Below are 16,244 nucleotides of genomic sequence, written 5' to 3' on the forward strand. Positions count from 1 at the left end.
AAAATTCATCAGCTTTCATTAAGAGTCTCCCTAAGTGTTGGAAACACATTAAACTCAGAAATAGTGGACCTCGTAGAAAAGCATCACAAATTAAAAATAGATTTCTCCATGTGGTAAAAGTGCTTTCAATCCAATTCAAGGGCACAGCAAAAGTGTTTTGAGACACAATCTAAAATTTGGCCCACGGTCCGTGGCATCGAATTAAAACCGCAGCGCAAGGGTCATCACCGTGAACTTGAACAAAGATGATACAGGGGTTTGGGAGCATGCTGCCAGCAACACTTTGTTAACTGAGTGTGAACAAGGAAAAACGTCCCAAAGCCTGAGTAGAATAGGTTTTGCATTTGTAAAAATGAGGTGTTGACATAAACTGGGTTGCACAGAGACCCGGCAGTTCCTTGTCTATAGGGAGGGTCAGCCCCGCCCACCACCCTGGGGTCAGGGTCCCCCCCAACCCCCACCTTGAGAGATATGATAGCCCAGATCTCCCGGACGCCTTGTGGGTGCCAGCTATGGGTTCCCTGCCTGGTCTTTCCCGAGCCATCCCCTCTGGCTCCTGGGTCAAGTCACACCCATCCCAAGTGTCACCACAGTCCTATCCCAAGGCCACCTGTCTGTCCTTTTCTGAGGATGGCAGAGGCCATCAGGGTTACTGCCCAGAGAGGAAGGACATTGGCTGACAGTCTTCCGTGGAGGGTTCTGTTGTTCGTTTCAGCAATGCTACACATTTTCAAAAACAAGGACTCCTGCCAATGATGGTGACATTGGTGATGACTCTTAAGGACTGCAGGTGCCCAGGATCCGTGCTGGACACAAGCCACCGCCTGGCCCCTGATTGTGGCTCGACGCCGGGCACACACACAGAACCGCAATCATGCAAGGAAGTGTGACTGGGGTAGGAAGGGCAATTCCTTCCTTTTATAGCAACAGTAAGAAAATAACCTGAAGACATCTCAAAGTAAAAAATAGCATCACCCTCCATGGTACTCCCTCTTCCCCCCACCCGCCAGCCAGAGAGGAAAGGAGGAATGGGTGGGGGAGGGCTGTTCTGTTCACTGACTAGACGCTCCCACTGTCTCCATGTGCGGTGCCCCCGGGCTGTGTTCACTCTTCTAAGGTACCTGCTATAAGCTACTCCCTCATGTGGCTGCCGCCTGAAACCCTGCCAACCTCGTGAACCACCCCAGCCTAGCAGAGCCCATTAGGGCCTGCTTCCCCCGCTGTGAACTTGAGCCTGGTCTCCAGCTCGCCTTGCATCTTCAATATGCAGGTGTGACTCCCAGGGCATCCTACAGCTCAGCCTAGCACAAGCATCTCCTGCCGTGCCATCACAGCCTTCCTGGTACCCACTGCTGCCACTGCCTTGCAAGCCTCAAGAGTGTGGTGAGGAGAGAGCACCCTCTAGAACCAGGGTGCAGCTCCTGTGCCTGCAGAGTGCTCCCTGCCAGGGGACAGGCTCTAGTTCCGGTGGAAACTGGGACAGGCGCCGTCCTCAGCCCACACCCCGAGGCACCCGGGGGTCTCGGGCTGGGCAGATGGAAGCAGCAGGCTCTCTTCCTCTTCTTCCTCCTACCTCGACTGCATCCCCTTCCGCGCCTGGCCATGTGATGCTGGCGTCAGTGGGCCGGCGAGGCATCCTCCAGCCCCAGCAGCTCTCTGACGAGTCTCTCGCCAAACTGCGCCCGGCTGTACCTCGTCACGTGGTAGGCGTCTGACATCTTGTACAGGATATAGGCATTGTTGATGGCGATACTGATGGAAAACCAGAAGACCTGCTGCCAGGTCTTATTGGGTTTATGCGAAATGAAATACCTGAGGACACAGGGAAGGACAAAGGCTGACACTGGAGCTCAAAGACATCCATCCATCTGGGACAAAGATACCCAGAGGCCCTCCCTATAGGTGCCACGGGGCTGCTGGGTCAGGCAGGAGAAGATGGGGCTCTAGTCTGGAGCCTTGTCACCATGAACTTGTGCTTAAGATAAACAGAAAGTGAAAGCAACTCCTTCCCAAGGACCAGGAGGGATGGAAAGGGTTGCTGGAGGAGGCCCTGAGAAACAGGTGTGAGGCGTTGTCTACAGGTCCCACCCCTGCTGCCCACCGTTCTCAAGGCCACCCTCCGCCTGTGCAGCCATGTCCTTGCTCTGGCCATACCCTCCTTAACCCTAGGCCTGGCACAGTGCTCCCTTCCTCGCAGGTGCACCGTTGCCGCTCTTGCCTACCTGCCCAGCACACCAGAGGATGCTGCTCCTCCCAGGCCACCCACCTCAGGATGAGCTCACTATATTCTCTGGCTGCACACTTGTGTGTGTACCTTGACCACAAAGCATCTCACTGAAACAACCAGCCTGGAGCAGGTGGCCAGAAATAGTCATAGGACAATTGCCCGTTGCCTTATGATGGCCTCATGGGACTCAACAAGTTGCCAGCACACAGGAGGTGTTGAGTACAAACTTGCTTGGTGAACCTCTATGGAGTTGGGTAGCCACCTGGCACACACAGGCTGGGTTTTCCAGAGAGAACCAGGACAAAAGGTGAGAAGTTGCAGGTGGCTTCCATCTCCTAAGCAAACTCCAGTTGCTTTTGGAATTAGTCTAGGCCAGTACTAAGTTGCAAGGCCCAATCCTAAGGATTTAGCAATTGCACTCACACTCAGCAGCCATCGCCTGAGTGGCTGTCCTGGGCACTATGACCTTGGCATAGATGGGCATCATGGGTCGTTGCATGTCTGCACCCACATGCCCTGTGTTCTCCACATACCCCATAATATGAAACCATATTTGGTGATCTTCACGGGTATCTATTTGAAGAAACCCAGAACCCAGCGCTGGAGCACACATGGCTCAGGGTGAAGCAGCTGGGCTGGTGTTCTGGCTGAGGAGGGCAGTATGGGCCAGAGGGACTGGGTAGAGGGCATAGAAGGCTCAGGCCTGAGCTGACTACTGAAAGAGAGGACGTATGTTGGGAAACCAGAGGGAAGGGCACACTGGGGCAAAGGCAAGGAGGCCTGGGAGTAGTGAGTGCTGGGCAGGGCCTCCTGGGGCTTAGAGCAGGGAATGTGCTGAGCCTGGGAGGCCGGGGCGCGGCGGCGGGGGGCTCAGGGTTTGGTCTCACAGGGTCTCTGTCCTTTCAGTTTGAAATGGGAGAAACTCAGGAGCACCTGCTGAAGTGCCCTTGCTGTGATGACGCAACTGTGAGATGCGCTCTGTGGTCACTTACTTGCTGTACTTGTCATCATATCGGCAGATGTAGCTAAGGTGAGCAGCGAATGCCTCCACAGCCAAGGGGCAGGGGATCTCTCCGCTCTTCCTCTTGATGATGACACCTGAAGGGCGAACAAAAGAGCAAGCCCCTTCCTCAACTGCTTCTTACACACGTGGATTCCCAGAGGGGCCCGCATTCCCCCAGCCCGGCTGCCCTGACCATGCCAACGAGAGGAGGAGGTGGCAGCAGTGGCAGCTTCAGTGGAGTAGAAAGGGAGGAGTGGAATTGAAGGATGCACAACACTGGCCACAGGGCACTTCCAAGGAGTTGAGGAAGACATGTGAGACAGGTGCACAGGCTGCTGCTGTGCAGTCGCATGCTCAAGAACAGGGACGTCACAGGTGATGACAGAGGCAGCTTGGGGCAGGGTGCTACGCCCAACTGCCTCTTGAGACATCAAATGGGGTACTCTGGACTCAAACTCCTCCCCCTGTCCACCCACACCAGATCTCAATTCTCCCTCCGGGCTAGGTGGGGAGAAGGGTTCTGGAAAGAGATCAGGGAAGCCTGTGGAGTCATTTCCGCCTCCACTATAGCAGAAGGGTGAGCCCTCCCCTTTCACATCTGCAGGAGCTCTGGGGCTGGAAGGCACCTCTGTACACAGGGCAGCTTAGAGATCCTCCCCCCACTCTACTCCCAACTGGACCCCCACCCTCCTACTAAAGACAGATAGGGACAAAGGGCTGGGCTCAAGTCATGGTGAGAATCACAATTCCACTGGCTGGGCCTGAGAAACAAATGGGAACCCATAAGCACACCCACCTTGTATGGTTGCCCAAGCCATAGCCATAAAGCCTGGGTTCCCAGGCCTGCTATCACTACACCCTGCATCAACAAAGACGGCCAGAGCACGTGGTCCTTCTGTTAGCAGTTAGTGTCTGGGAGCTGCTGGGGTCTACCTCCATCTTCCTCCATTCCCAGCCTTCCCTCAAACCATTACAGGTACAACACTAGCTGGTGAGCCATTTTAAAGGGATTAGTTCACCAAAGTGTGTCATCTTAGCAATAGCTAACTGGATAAAGCATAATGGGCAAGTCCCCCAGAAGGCCACCCAGAGCTTTGTCTGGGGCCAGCTGCCTCCTTGCCCATGAAGTATGGACCAGGAGATGAGGGTGGCTCAGGCCCTATCACCTGCAGGGGCCTTGCTGGGATCTGTGACTTCCGGGTGCTGCCCACTCTGAGGGTCAGTGTGTCCAACGAGTCGGGCCCACTCCCCATAGAACCCCATGTTATCCCTGGATTTGGCAGCTGGTTTCACAAGCCAACCAGAGAAGGGGCACCTGTGCTGTCATTGTCTCAGACCTACTTCAGTCTCTCTGACATTTCCTTCACTAACCTTCCCTCATGTTAGTTTAGATTTTGAGATATTATTACAACTGGAAAAGGCAAGGTGCCTGCCCCAGCACATCTTTCACTGAACTTCAGACCTGAGATGGAACCAGGAAATCAAATGCTACTTATCATCCCTGCGGCCCATAACAGACATAGCAAGAACACCATGTGTGGTGTCCATCCATTCACTGGCGCACGCTGTATGCCTGTGACCCCAGGAGAGCTTGCCCATGGCTGAAGGATTGTCTGCTTCATGACTCTCTTAGAATTTACAGATCTTCAAGGTCATTGCTCCCCACGTCTTCACTTTCCAGCAGCAGTGTTCTCTGCACCCTCCTCTGGGCTCCTGTTAGTGACATCATTCTTCAGGCTTGAATGAAAGAGGCAAGACCCGGCTCCTACTCGCATGCTTTCTGCCTTCCCACGAGGCTGAGTGAATCCAGATCTTCAATGGGCAAAGGTGCCAGTGGGGAGATGACAGACCCAATACAGCTTTCAGGAACAAAATCTCCAGGGTTGGACTTTCCATGGTGTGTCCATTGACATGGTACAGTATTTAAGTTTTTTAAAAAGAGTAATGGGGACAGGTAAAAGGAGACAGAATAGAACAAAAGACTGAGAGGCAATCTTTAAAATATATGGTCTATCACCTGGTGCCATTTAAAATAAGTAGGAAAAGATGAAGCATTTGATACATGGTTCAGGTGCAGAGGTGGGACTGCTGGTCAACCAACCCTTGCCACCAACCATTGTAAAGTAGCAGAGGCCACTTGAAGGCAGGAATCAAGATAACTCAGAAGAACACCACAGTAAGAACTCAAGCCTGTTGTCTACAACCATACTACCCTGAATGCACCTGATCTCGGAAGCCAAGCAGGGTTGGGCCTGGTTAGGACTTGGATGGGAGAACTCCAGGCTGTACTATTTAACAACTGCTGAGTTTGTGTTCACAGGGTCTTGGGGACAGAGGGGCCTGTAAAGGCCTGGGTCCAGAGAATGTGGCCGACAGACTGACCTACATAGAGAGGGAAAGCTTTTTTATGTTAAAATAAATTAAGCATAAATCATAACCTAAGGAAAAGAAATGCAGAGAGAAATCCGCTACAGGCAGAATGAGCTCAAGTTAAGAAGAAAATCCACAAATACTTTAAAAGAATCACTGAAAAGAACAGCAAGAAGCTGTTTGAAATGAATCAATGAACACTGGAAGAAGTGCCCAACCTTATCAGTGGTGACAGCACTGCCACCAGTCAGATTGACAGCTTCAAAGATGAACAGGAACAGAACTGACAAAGCTGGAGGAACCTCAGATGGGCACAGAAGTACAGCACCCTAAAGCTGGGAAGAATTCTTCCTCCCAAGACCTAGCACTTCCTCTACGAGGATCTGGAGGAAATAGTTACACCCAAAGATCAATGTAATAAGACATTCGCAGCATTCTCATTCACATGGCTAGAAATAACAGGGGGTCTCCTTGGCAGTTGGGATATAGTCCTTGTTGCTCGTATTAATAGTTTGTGGTGAAGGTCTGGGAGTCTTCATGGTTGGGATCCAAGCTTCCTCCTTACCACCTGCTCCACTCTGGAGTGCCCCCCTGCTCCACGCACATGACCTCCTGTTAACAGGTTGTCAGGATCACACCCGATTCCCTCCTCATGCATTGGTATAGTAGTTTTACTGTTGTTTAGTGCTGCTTTGAGTCTGTTGTCTATGAATTACCAAATTTGATCTTGATAGGCTATATTGTACTTTTTTCTCACTCTTTTTATGGTCCTGAAAGATTTCCCTGCACTCCCTCCCCATTACAGATTAACATAGCGTATTGAGGGTATAGTAGGTTTTACAGTTATATTGGGACTCTTAATTGACTGTGATGATATTCTACCAGCTCTAACTTTGGACCAGAAATGGTCTCCCCAAGAAACTGTTCAACCCATCTGGACAATAAGTAGCTGGACTCTATGCTTGGTATATGTTTGCAAGGAAAGAATCTTGATTGAATTTGACTGTAATATTGCATCAAGGTGGAGGAATCCACCAGGGGGGAGGGGAGGGGGAGGGGCGGGGAGATTCCCAGAGCCTATGAAACTGTCACATAATGCAAAATAATTAATAAAAAAAAGAAATAACGGGGTCATTCACATGTTAATAGGGCAGCAGGTAAAGGAATTAGAGTAGGGCTAAAAGGATGAGATATGTTTTTTCTTCTTACACAATTTTTTAAACTACACTAAAGAGAAACCTATTTCTCTTTGTTAAACAAAGAAGAAAGCAAATCTAAAATATGACCTAGAAAAAGGATTTCCAGTGGGAAGGGGCAGCTGGCCCCAGCCTCAGCTGGCCACCTGTGACCTGCACCTGTCTTGTCTCATGTGAGCTGCGCCTGTGTGCACCTGCCACTTTGTAGAGACACCAGGGGAAGGGAGAAGAAGGAGCAGGTCTCTAGGTATGCTGGGGTCATGGTAAGGATTTGAGGCTTTAGATGTAAGACACGGTATTTTGAAACTGTGAATTGTAACCAAATTAAACAGAAACACTACATTCATTAGATTTTTTTTTAAACCTGAGAGACCAAAACAGAAGCAGAAATCTCCATCTACTGGAATTGGGACCACAGCTAGGACTCAACCCCAGGCGCTGTGGTATGGGATGCTGGCATCCCAAATTGGGTCCCAACCATTAGGCCAAAGGCGTGCCTCAAGTTCATAGATTTAAAAGTCAAATCTACCAGCTCTTTTTTCCCTACCAATTCCTTACTAGCTTCCTTGCTCTCTGATTTGAAGCTCCCAATCCTTAAACTTGGGTTGCAAGATTTTCAAGGTTGTTACCTTAAATCTTATTTTCACACTCACTTCAGACAACACAGTGTGCTGTTCTGGGAATCCCCTTCAGCAACCATTGTTGAAAACAACTTGATGGGAAACAGCTCCTGCCATCTTCTCCTAAATGTGCTCCCTGGAAATGCCCCCTGCCCAATACCAAGGCCCTCAGCACTGCAGTCTAGATCAATCCAAACTCTGCCCTTTAGCTTACAAGGTAAATTCCAAACCTTTCCTCAAATGGCCATGGTTTTCCTTCGTGCCTGCTTCCTACAGCTCTGACACAGGGCAATGCTGCCACCTGCTTGAGCATTATGATTGCTACAGAAATGTAACTCAGCATAGGTGTAGGGATGAAGGATGGGAGTAAATATACAACATACATTAAGTATGCATGCATATATCACAGTATAGGAGCAGACACCTCATACACACACAACACATGAACACAGTACCCCCCCGACAACATATACACATGTACATGCACACACATCACACCCTGGAAGGATGGCACACACAGAGGCTGTACAAACTTACACACATGCACACACACAGGTCCTTTTCAACATTCCTTCAGAAGTGAAAACGATAAAGTGTCTTCACGTAAAAGAATACTAGAGAATGTTCTTGTGTGTGGTGCCACTGTAAATCTTTCATAGTTCCCTTCTCTCAATTTTCTCCTCTTCCATGTAATAGCGTTTTCACTGGAGGTTACTTTAAATACAGACTCTAAGTCATACTCTTGGTAATAAATGGATTTTAAATTTCAGAGAAAATTCATAAAGAAATTAACAAACACCTGGCAAGCCAGCCAATACAGGTACCTTGTAGCCAACATTGAAAGATAAGAGAGGATCCATCTCAGAGCCTGGGGTTCAACCATAACTGATTACTACACCCCATGTGCAACCTGGGGGTGAGGGTGGGGTCAGAGAGGCTGCTTAGGTCACCTGTCAGTCCATCAGCCCGACTTCACTCATAGCTCAGAAAGCCCTTCCTCACCTGCCACCCCTGACAGACATGGGTGGCATCCATGACCAATGTGACCCAGCCCCCCAGCGCAGCACAGTTGGGGTACACACCCTCCTCTGCCCCATGCAGCCTGGCTCTGCCCACCAAGTCCCCTGGGACAGCCCCAGTGCTCACCTTGCTGCATGGGGGAGTAAGCATTGGTCAGGAAGCGAAAGTGCCCTTTGTTATACCAGCAGATTAGGGACATGTTGCCCTTCATCTTGATTTGGTACTGGCCCCGGGCAGGAGGGATCGCCGGGTTGGTCAGCATAGACGGTGGGAGGCCAGTGCAGTCACTCTTCCTGGAGCTAAGCAGGCCACAGCAATAGATCCCTGGTGGAGAAGAAGGCTGCAGAATCACACACATGCCATTGTCAGAGTAGTAGGTAGCTCCCAGTCCTGCGCAGGCCCAAGGTAAAAACAGAGCTCCTGAGATGAACCTTCTAGGACGCCCCTTAGAGCCACAGCTCATGGCTTTGGACCCCTTCACTGTCTCCCCTGGAACTTCACATGAATATATGTTAAAATTGCATGAAAGGCAATAGTGCAGCAACGGAACCACAGGAATATGGAGCTCTTGCCGTTAGAAGGCTCATCGGGTATACAACACATGCACCCATCACCTCATCTAATGCCAGCCACCTATGCACTCAGATATCATAAGCATGCTGAAGTAGAACTGAGGGTAGATGAAGGCAAAACTCCTGAAGCTCATGGACAGACATGAAGTTCAAGTCCACCTGACAGGCCAGCCTGGCCAGAGTTCCATGATCCTAGTGGTCTCCCTGAGACCTGGTAGACTATGGACCAGGGCTGGACCACTCCAGGAAGCCATGTGAAACATGTGCCCTATCTCCTTGGGGAACTCAATTACAGACAAAGAATACAGACTCAACCTCAACCAAGTGCTCTCCCATGAGTGGTGGGGATTATGGCCTCTCAGACCCAGGACAATCTCCCTAAAAGTGGCTGTGGTGTGTAGCAGAGAGCAACATCAACAAACTTCTGCTGAGGCCTTACTAAATTCCTCCCTAAATTCCAGGCCTCTGCCGGGCTTCCCCTTCAGGGTCCTGCTGTGCCCCAGCCATCCCTCCTTGGGCTGAGCTACTGGAGAGGACAATGGTGACCTCTCCTCTCCTCTCAGCTCCCTGAGGCCTGACAGGGCCTCCTGAGGCCCTAGAATGTGTTCTGTATCTCATGTGCATCAGGATTCGTCATCTCCACCCTGCACTGGAAGAAGGACAATTTGATGAATTCTCTCTTCCAAGGTCCTTTCCTGGCTGCTGTCCACAGCCCTCTCCAGCAACAGGTGCAGGCGCAGGTACAGAGGAAGTTATGCTGAGAGGTGTGCATGAGAGTCACTGCTAAAAAGAGGAGGCTCCCTGCTGCCTACAGCTCCACTCAGTTGCCTGGACCCAACCAAGTTACCCTAATCTCAACATTTAAGGAGAAGCATCTATTTTTAAAAACAAGTGTGGAGAAGATCACAAAAATAAGACTGAGGTGCTCATCACTCATCTGCGGCTCCATGTACATGCGCAGCCAATCAGCATCTGTGTTTTCTTTTAACTTAAAAAAACCTGAAAGAACTAGAGCTAGAGAGCTCCCAGGGTACCCAGGAAATCCCAGGCCCCTCGGAGGGTACTTGACTTACACTTTGCCAAGACTGCCTCCCAGGGTACTTGCTATACCAGAAGATGGCCCCAGCATCTGCATCTTCACAGAGTAAAGGAAGAGTGGCAAGTACTACCCTTGTTTCCATGAATCTATCCCTAGAGTGGAACATCTTTTGCAGCTCTTTTACAAGGTAGTCAGTTTGTGCCCTAGCAGGGACAACTAGTTCAGCTGTCTTTCTTGCTGGACGCACACATTTTGTGTGAGAGATACTAATCCAGAGTAATACAATGAAGTCCTAGGGGTGGCACAACCACCAGTGACCATCAGTGACATGGGCACAATGGAGGACCACTGCCCTGTTGCTGTGGAGGAAGTTCGTGCCAACACCTGTGTGAGGAGCTCCATAATTGTAACTGCTCCTAAAAATAGCCAGTGAGCTCTTGTTTATGCATCACTCTGCCTTCTCTTGAGTAAAGCCAAATTCCACATCTAATAATTTCCATTAAGACACAAGAACCAGGCTTGGCAGCGTGGCCTAGTGGTTAAGGTCCTTGCCTTGATCCCATATGGCTGCTGGTTCTAATCCCGGCAGCTCCACTTCCTCACTATCTCTCCTCCTCTGAGTATATCTGACTTTGTAATAAAAATAAAATAAATCTTAAAAAAAAAAGACACAAGAACCTCTTCTCATTCTCCTAAGCCCTGGAGCCAGGAGGCACCCGTTTTCAGAATGACAGGTGCAGCCCTGGCAGCCTGGGACCATCCTGGGACCTGGCCAATGTCCTCCCGGTCTTGCTTTGTCTGGCCTGAGCCCACCTGACACACATGCTCTGAGCAGGCACTGAGCACACTGCTTGACCCCCAGTGCAGGTTGACAGAGCAACATGGGGAGCAGGCTCCATAACATGCATGAACACCAGCAGCAGCTGTGTCACTGCCCATGTAGTACCCACACTGGGACTTGCTCTGGCCAGTAGGTAAGGATGGCAGCCTCTGCATGCACCATGTGCTCAGCCTGTGTATGCGTATGTGCTCTAACAAGAGAACCTGTCTTCTTCTGGTGTGCATTAGCGCCAACTTTTCTCTTTCTTTCCCCTCTTCACAAAGTCTGATCTCTGCATGCTTCTTTTTCCCAATGGGGCTTGGCAAAGATGATAAGCCCAGGCCAGTAAGCCGCACAGAGTCTGGGACTGCTTCCTTATGGTGTCTGCAGAGCTCCCAGGGTGGCAGCTGCTTTAAGGCCAGATGTCTGATCTGCGGTTCTGGAGGCTGATGTAGCCAACCAGGTGCTTGCTGTGCTTAAGTCAAACCCTCAAACCAGGCAGCTCCTCCCACAGTGTTCTCTGGCTTTGTTTCCTTTTTCTGCAGAGCCATGGAAGGCTTGGCCAGTCTTAGCAAAGTATAAGTCAAGTACCCAGGGAATCCCAGGCCCCTCAGAGGCCCACTGTGTTATTCTCATCTTCCCATAACTCTCATCCATCATCAGGGAAGGGGCTGAAGTGAGGACTTTCTATTGCCTTTGTAGGAGCATAGCCTGGCAAGTACCTTCAGGGTCCACACAAACAACCTGAAAACAGCCACCATGCCCTCAGACCATGAGCCCAAAAACTCAGACACAGGTCCCTATGCCTGGCCTCCCAAGACCTGCACCAGCCACTCCCCACCCAGGCCCCTCACTCCACCACACCCCCATGAAGGTGGAGGTTGCACTTGTCCTGGATCCATGCTTGACCAACCTTGCTTCTCAAACTCCTCAAACAGGGTCAGGCTGGTGATACTGGGCCCCGTGAAGATGATGTAGTTCTTGCCAGCTGCATTCCGGCACAGGCTCCGGGCCACCATGCTGTGGAGCTGGGGTTTGTTCTTCAGGGCATCCAGGGCATCAGTGCCCCCACCCTCCTTCAGGTGGACGTAAATCTGTGACAGAAGCACATGGCGTTCAGGATGGGAGTCCAAAGACTTGGAAAGCAGGGGTCTTCCTTGTGGGAGTACCACCTCCTTCAGCCCCCTAGGCCCACAGGGGATTCAGTATGGAAGAGTCAAGGTAGAAAAGGATGGCAAGCAGTAAGAGGTAACAAACGTGGCAGCTGAGAGCCACACAAATACATGCTCCAGTTCTGAAACAAGACAGGCGTAGGTTTTCCACCAATAACAGTGAAGGCAACCTTACTGGTTAGGGATGAGTTCACCTGTGCATGTTCTGTTCAGATACAGCCTTCTAATGTACAAAGCACAATCATAAGCATCACATTCATTCTCCATGGTGACACTCATGAAGTGGGTGAACAGGTGTGTATGTTCCGCCTCATGGCACAGAGCAAGAGCACTGGGGTTAGAAACTCTCTTCTGAGGGCCCGGCGCGGTGGCCTAGCGGCTAAAGTCCTCACCTTGAACGCACCAGGATCCCATATGGACGCTGGTTCTAATCCCGGCAGCCATGCTTCCCATCCAGCTTCCTGCTTGTGGCCTGGGAAAGCAGTCGAGGACGGCCCAAAGCTTTGGGACCCTGCACCCGTGTGGGAGACCTGGAAGAGCTCCTGGTTCCTGGCTTCAGATTGGCGCAGTACCAGCCGTTGCGCTCACTTGGGGAGTGGATCATCAGACAGAAGATCTTTCTCTCTGTCTGTCCTTCTCTCTGCATATCTGACTTCGCAATAAAAATAAATAAATCTTTTTTTAAGAAAAGAAACTCTCTTTTGAGCCCAGGATCAGCAGAGAAGATGTGTAGGACTGAGTAATCTAAAAAACATTTGAAAGACAGTATTATACAGAGAAACAGTAAAAGGGAGAGAGGGATCTTTCAGCTGCTTGTTCACCCATCAATAGCCATAAAGCCAGGACAATATAAAGACAGGAGTCTAAAATTCTACCCAAATCTCCCACATGGGTACAGAAGCTCAAGAATTTTGGCCATCTTTTCTGGCACTTTCCGAGGTGCTTCAGCAGGTAGGTGAATTGAAAGTGGAGCAGCCAGGGGTTGAATCTGTGCCCTTATGAGATAAGAGAATTGCAGGTAGCAGCTGTAGCAGGCAGTGTTTAAATCCTGGGTGCAAGTTGCTAGCATCAACATCATCCAAGAGGCAGAGAGGGGAAAGCGAATGGATGCAAGAAGAGGAATGCCCAGTTAGCCTTGACTGGGCCAGACTGAAGCCCACGGCCTGAAACTCAGTCCTGGTCTCCCACGTGGGTAGCAGTGACCTAAGTACTTGAGCCACCATCCTACTGCCTCCCAGGATGCACATGAGCAGGAAGCAATATTTGGAGTGGAGCTGGAACCTCACCAAGGCTACTCTGCTAGGAAACGTCCCACACAGCATCTCAAACCACTGTACCAAACACCCTCACAGGATTTGAAAGCAGCCCTGCAGGACAGTCTGCACATGCGTAAGTGGGAGACTGGCCCACCAATCAGAGCTGGTACATGTTTTTAAGGGATTGCTGGAAGAAGGATCCAGAATCGTGATTCGAGGACAGATGGGGATTCTCCCTGCTTCATGGAGGGGACTGCAGTTTTGGCACCGCGTGGCTCAGGTGCGGCAGCTCTCTGCCCTGTCTCTCATCTGCTTTCCTCCTGCTCCTTGAAGTGAGCTGCTGCTTCCTTCTCATTCTCAGAAATGAATGACCACTTCATTTTCAGGATGATGCTGGCTTTAATCTCAACCTCTCACTTCCGTCCTGCTGCATACTTCCCTATATTCTTGCAGTTAAATCACACAGATTTTTAAAACTACTTTCATCTGATTTTTTGATGGTTCAACTGAGGATTTTTTATTTTTACAGTATTCAAAAACTCCATGAGATATTTAATACTTTATAGCCATAAAACAGGTTTGTATTAGATGATCTTATCCATTTTCATCTGATTTTTAAAAAAATCTACTTATTTGGAAGAGTGTCAGAGAGAGGAAGAGGCAGACAGAGAGACAGAGATCTTCGACCCAGTGGTCCACTCCTCAGCAGCAGCCAGCAGCTGGGCTCTCTATCCTGGTCTCCCGTGTGAGTGGCAGAAGCCCCAGTTCTTGAGTCACCCTCTGTTGTACATTAGCAGGAAGCAGAATTGGAAGCAGAACAGCTGGGGCTCGAGCTGGAACTCTCACAGAAGATGGTGGTATTGCAAGCAGCCACTTAACCCACTGCCCCATGACACTGACCCCCCCACCTCCCGCCACTTCCAAGATTTCCTTTCAAATGAAGTCAAGAGCATTAAACTGATATTGAAGATTTATTAGCATTCTCAGCATCACTGCTGTTTTACTGCTTTGTGTCCAGGTGATAGCCTGCCTGCTTCTCATGCAGATGCCCCTCCAGGAGACACTCAAATGAAAGGCACAGTGGGAGCGGTCGGCTGCACTGAGTTTCCATGGCTTTTCCTCTGGCCACCAAGAAATTCCAGGTCACTTTTGAATCTCTGCTTTTCACTTACACCTGGATCTAGAATCTTCTAAGTGGAGCTAATTTTCATTCAGCCCTGCTTCCCGCTGATGTGGTCTGAACGGTCCTGAGCTAGAGTCTTAGCAGGATGGGACTTCAAGGGAAAGCATACATTGGTCTTTCCTAGAGGACACCTGCGCACGCACACACACACACACACACACACACACACGCACACACACACACAGATGGCCAATATCCACAGTGAGGACAGGCACCTCCTGGACTCAGGAAGGATGCAGTGGCCAGCTATGTAGATGCCTTCAGGGGCCAGGAGGCCAGGGATGCTAGGACACAGCAGCGGCGGCACTAAAATGCCGAGTCATACTCTGAGGGTTCGGGAAAAGCCGGAACCACAACCGGACCCCTCACTGCCAAAAACGGCTGGGTTTAAAACCTTCTCTCCGCTGCTCCTGTCCCCATTGGTCTAAGCTTTCCTCCCCGCTTCTTCTCTCCGGCACCCTTCCTCCCATATTTCTTCCCGTACTTTCTGCTGCATTTCTCTGTTCTTGTTTACTGCTTCTGTCTGTATCCCTCTCTTCTACTTTCTCTCCGGCACCCTTCCTCCCACCCATCCTCCTTCTCCCTCGTCCCGTCTTTCTCCGTCAGCTGTCCATTCGTCTGTCATCCCTGTCCCAGTCCCGTGGCCCAAAGCCTTGAGGAATGGCCTTTGGGAAGATGGGGGTCATCTATCACTGCCCAAGGCATGAGTGATACCTCCAGCTGACACTGCCAGGGCATGAGCCTTCACTGGGGAGGGAGAATGTGCAGGGGACAGTGCTGGGCATGGCTGTGGCCTTTCCAAGGCCCTGCTGTTCCACTGCTATAGTAAGGTGTGGCAGCAGCCTGGCCAAGGCCTCTGTTGGTGCACCCACGTAAAGTCGAATAAGCCAGCAAGCAAGTTTTGTCACCAACGGAGCTGCAGGTCCCTGAGCAGCAGGTCTTGACCCCACCTGGGCTGACCTGGGGCTCACCTGGATGATGAAGCCCGTGGAAGAGCACTGCCGGACCCAGAGGCTGAATTTCCGCTTTTTCCTCTTCCGCAGCTCCCGCTCTGTGCACGTGGCTATGAACACAGGGTCCTCATCGATCAGGGGTTCATGTAGCACCTGGCAGGAAGAAAAAAGGCAGAGGTTCTCACACAAGGCAGTGCTAGTTCAGGGGTTCGAAGCCAGCTTCGGTCTGTGACCATGTGTAACGGTGACTAAGGAACTTGACGTCTCTGATTCTGACTCTTCACACCCATGAAGGGTAACGTCTGTTTTGGCAGCAATTTCGGGTGAGAAGTGTGTGCAAAGCAGGCGGCACAGCCAGACAGACGGCAGCTACTCTGTGCCTGGAAACCACTCCTGTGGCTGCTTGCTGTTGGCCAGTCTCCAGGCCCCGCTCTCACCTGGGTCCTTGACCCCTGGCTGAACACACCTGTTGGTGGGCACCCAATTCCTGTCACAGAAGCTGCTTCCACTGGCAGATAGTGCCAACGGCTCAGATATTCTTTCTCTTGCTTCATCAACATCTACACCCATTGGGTTTATATCTATGATCTGATTTCTGGTCCCTGAGAAGCAAGAATCAAGCACACTATTTCTTGAGTGGATTTTCTTTTCTTTTTTTTTTTTTTAAAGATTTATTTTATTTTTATTACAAAGTCAGATATACTGAGAGGAGGAGAGACAGAGAGGAAGTGGAGCTGCCGGGATTAGAACCAGCTGCCATATGGGATCAAGGCGAGGACCCTAGCCACCAGGCCACACTGCCGAGCCCTCTTG

At 50.5% G+C, this 16,244-nt stretch overlaps 1 protein-coding gene across 1 annotated transcript in view; it reads right to left on the reverse strand.

Annotated features, from left to right (window-relative positions):
* Window positions 1-513: 513 nt before the first annotated feature.
* The window catches only part of PGBD5 (piggyBac transposable element derived 5), a 74,341-nt gene continuing 58,610 nt past the window's right edge, over window positions 514-16,244 (reverse strand). The window contains exons 3-7 of the mRNA XM_004578550.2: window positions 15,450-15,584; window positions 11,781-11,961; window positions 8,563-8,760; window positions 3,220-3,325; window positions 514-1,812 (exon numbers count right to left, since the gene is read on the reverse strand). Of these exons, the coding sequence (XP_004578607.2) occupies window positions 1,617-1,812; window positions 3,220-3,325; window positions 8,563-8,760; window positions 11,781-11,961; window positions 15,450-15,584 (816 nt within the window). The 3' untranslated portion in view covers window positions 514-1,616. The remainder of the gene's footprint in view (window positions 1,813-3,219; window positions 3,326-8,562; window positions 8,761-11,780; window positions 11,962-15,449; window positions 15,585-16,244) is intronic.

Source organism: Ochotona princeps, chromosome 10, assembly GCF_030435755.1.
Source record: "Ochotona princeps isolate mOchPri1 chromosome 10, mOchPri1.hap1, whole genome shotgun sequence".
In the NCBI taxonomy this organism is placed as follows: domain Eukaryota; kingdom Metazoa; phylum Chordata; class Mammalia; order Lagomorpha; family Ochotonidae; genus Ochotona; species Ochotona princeps.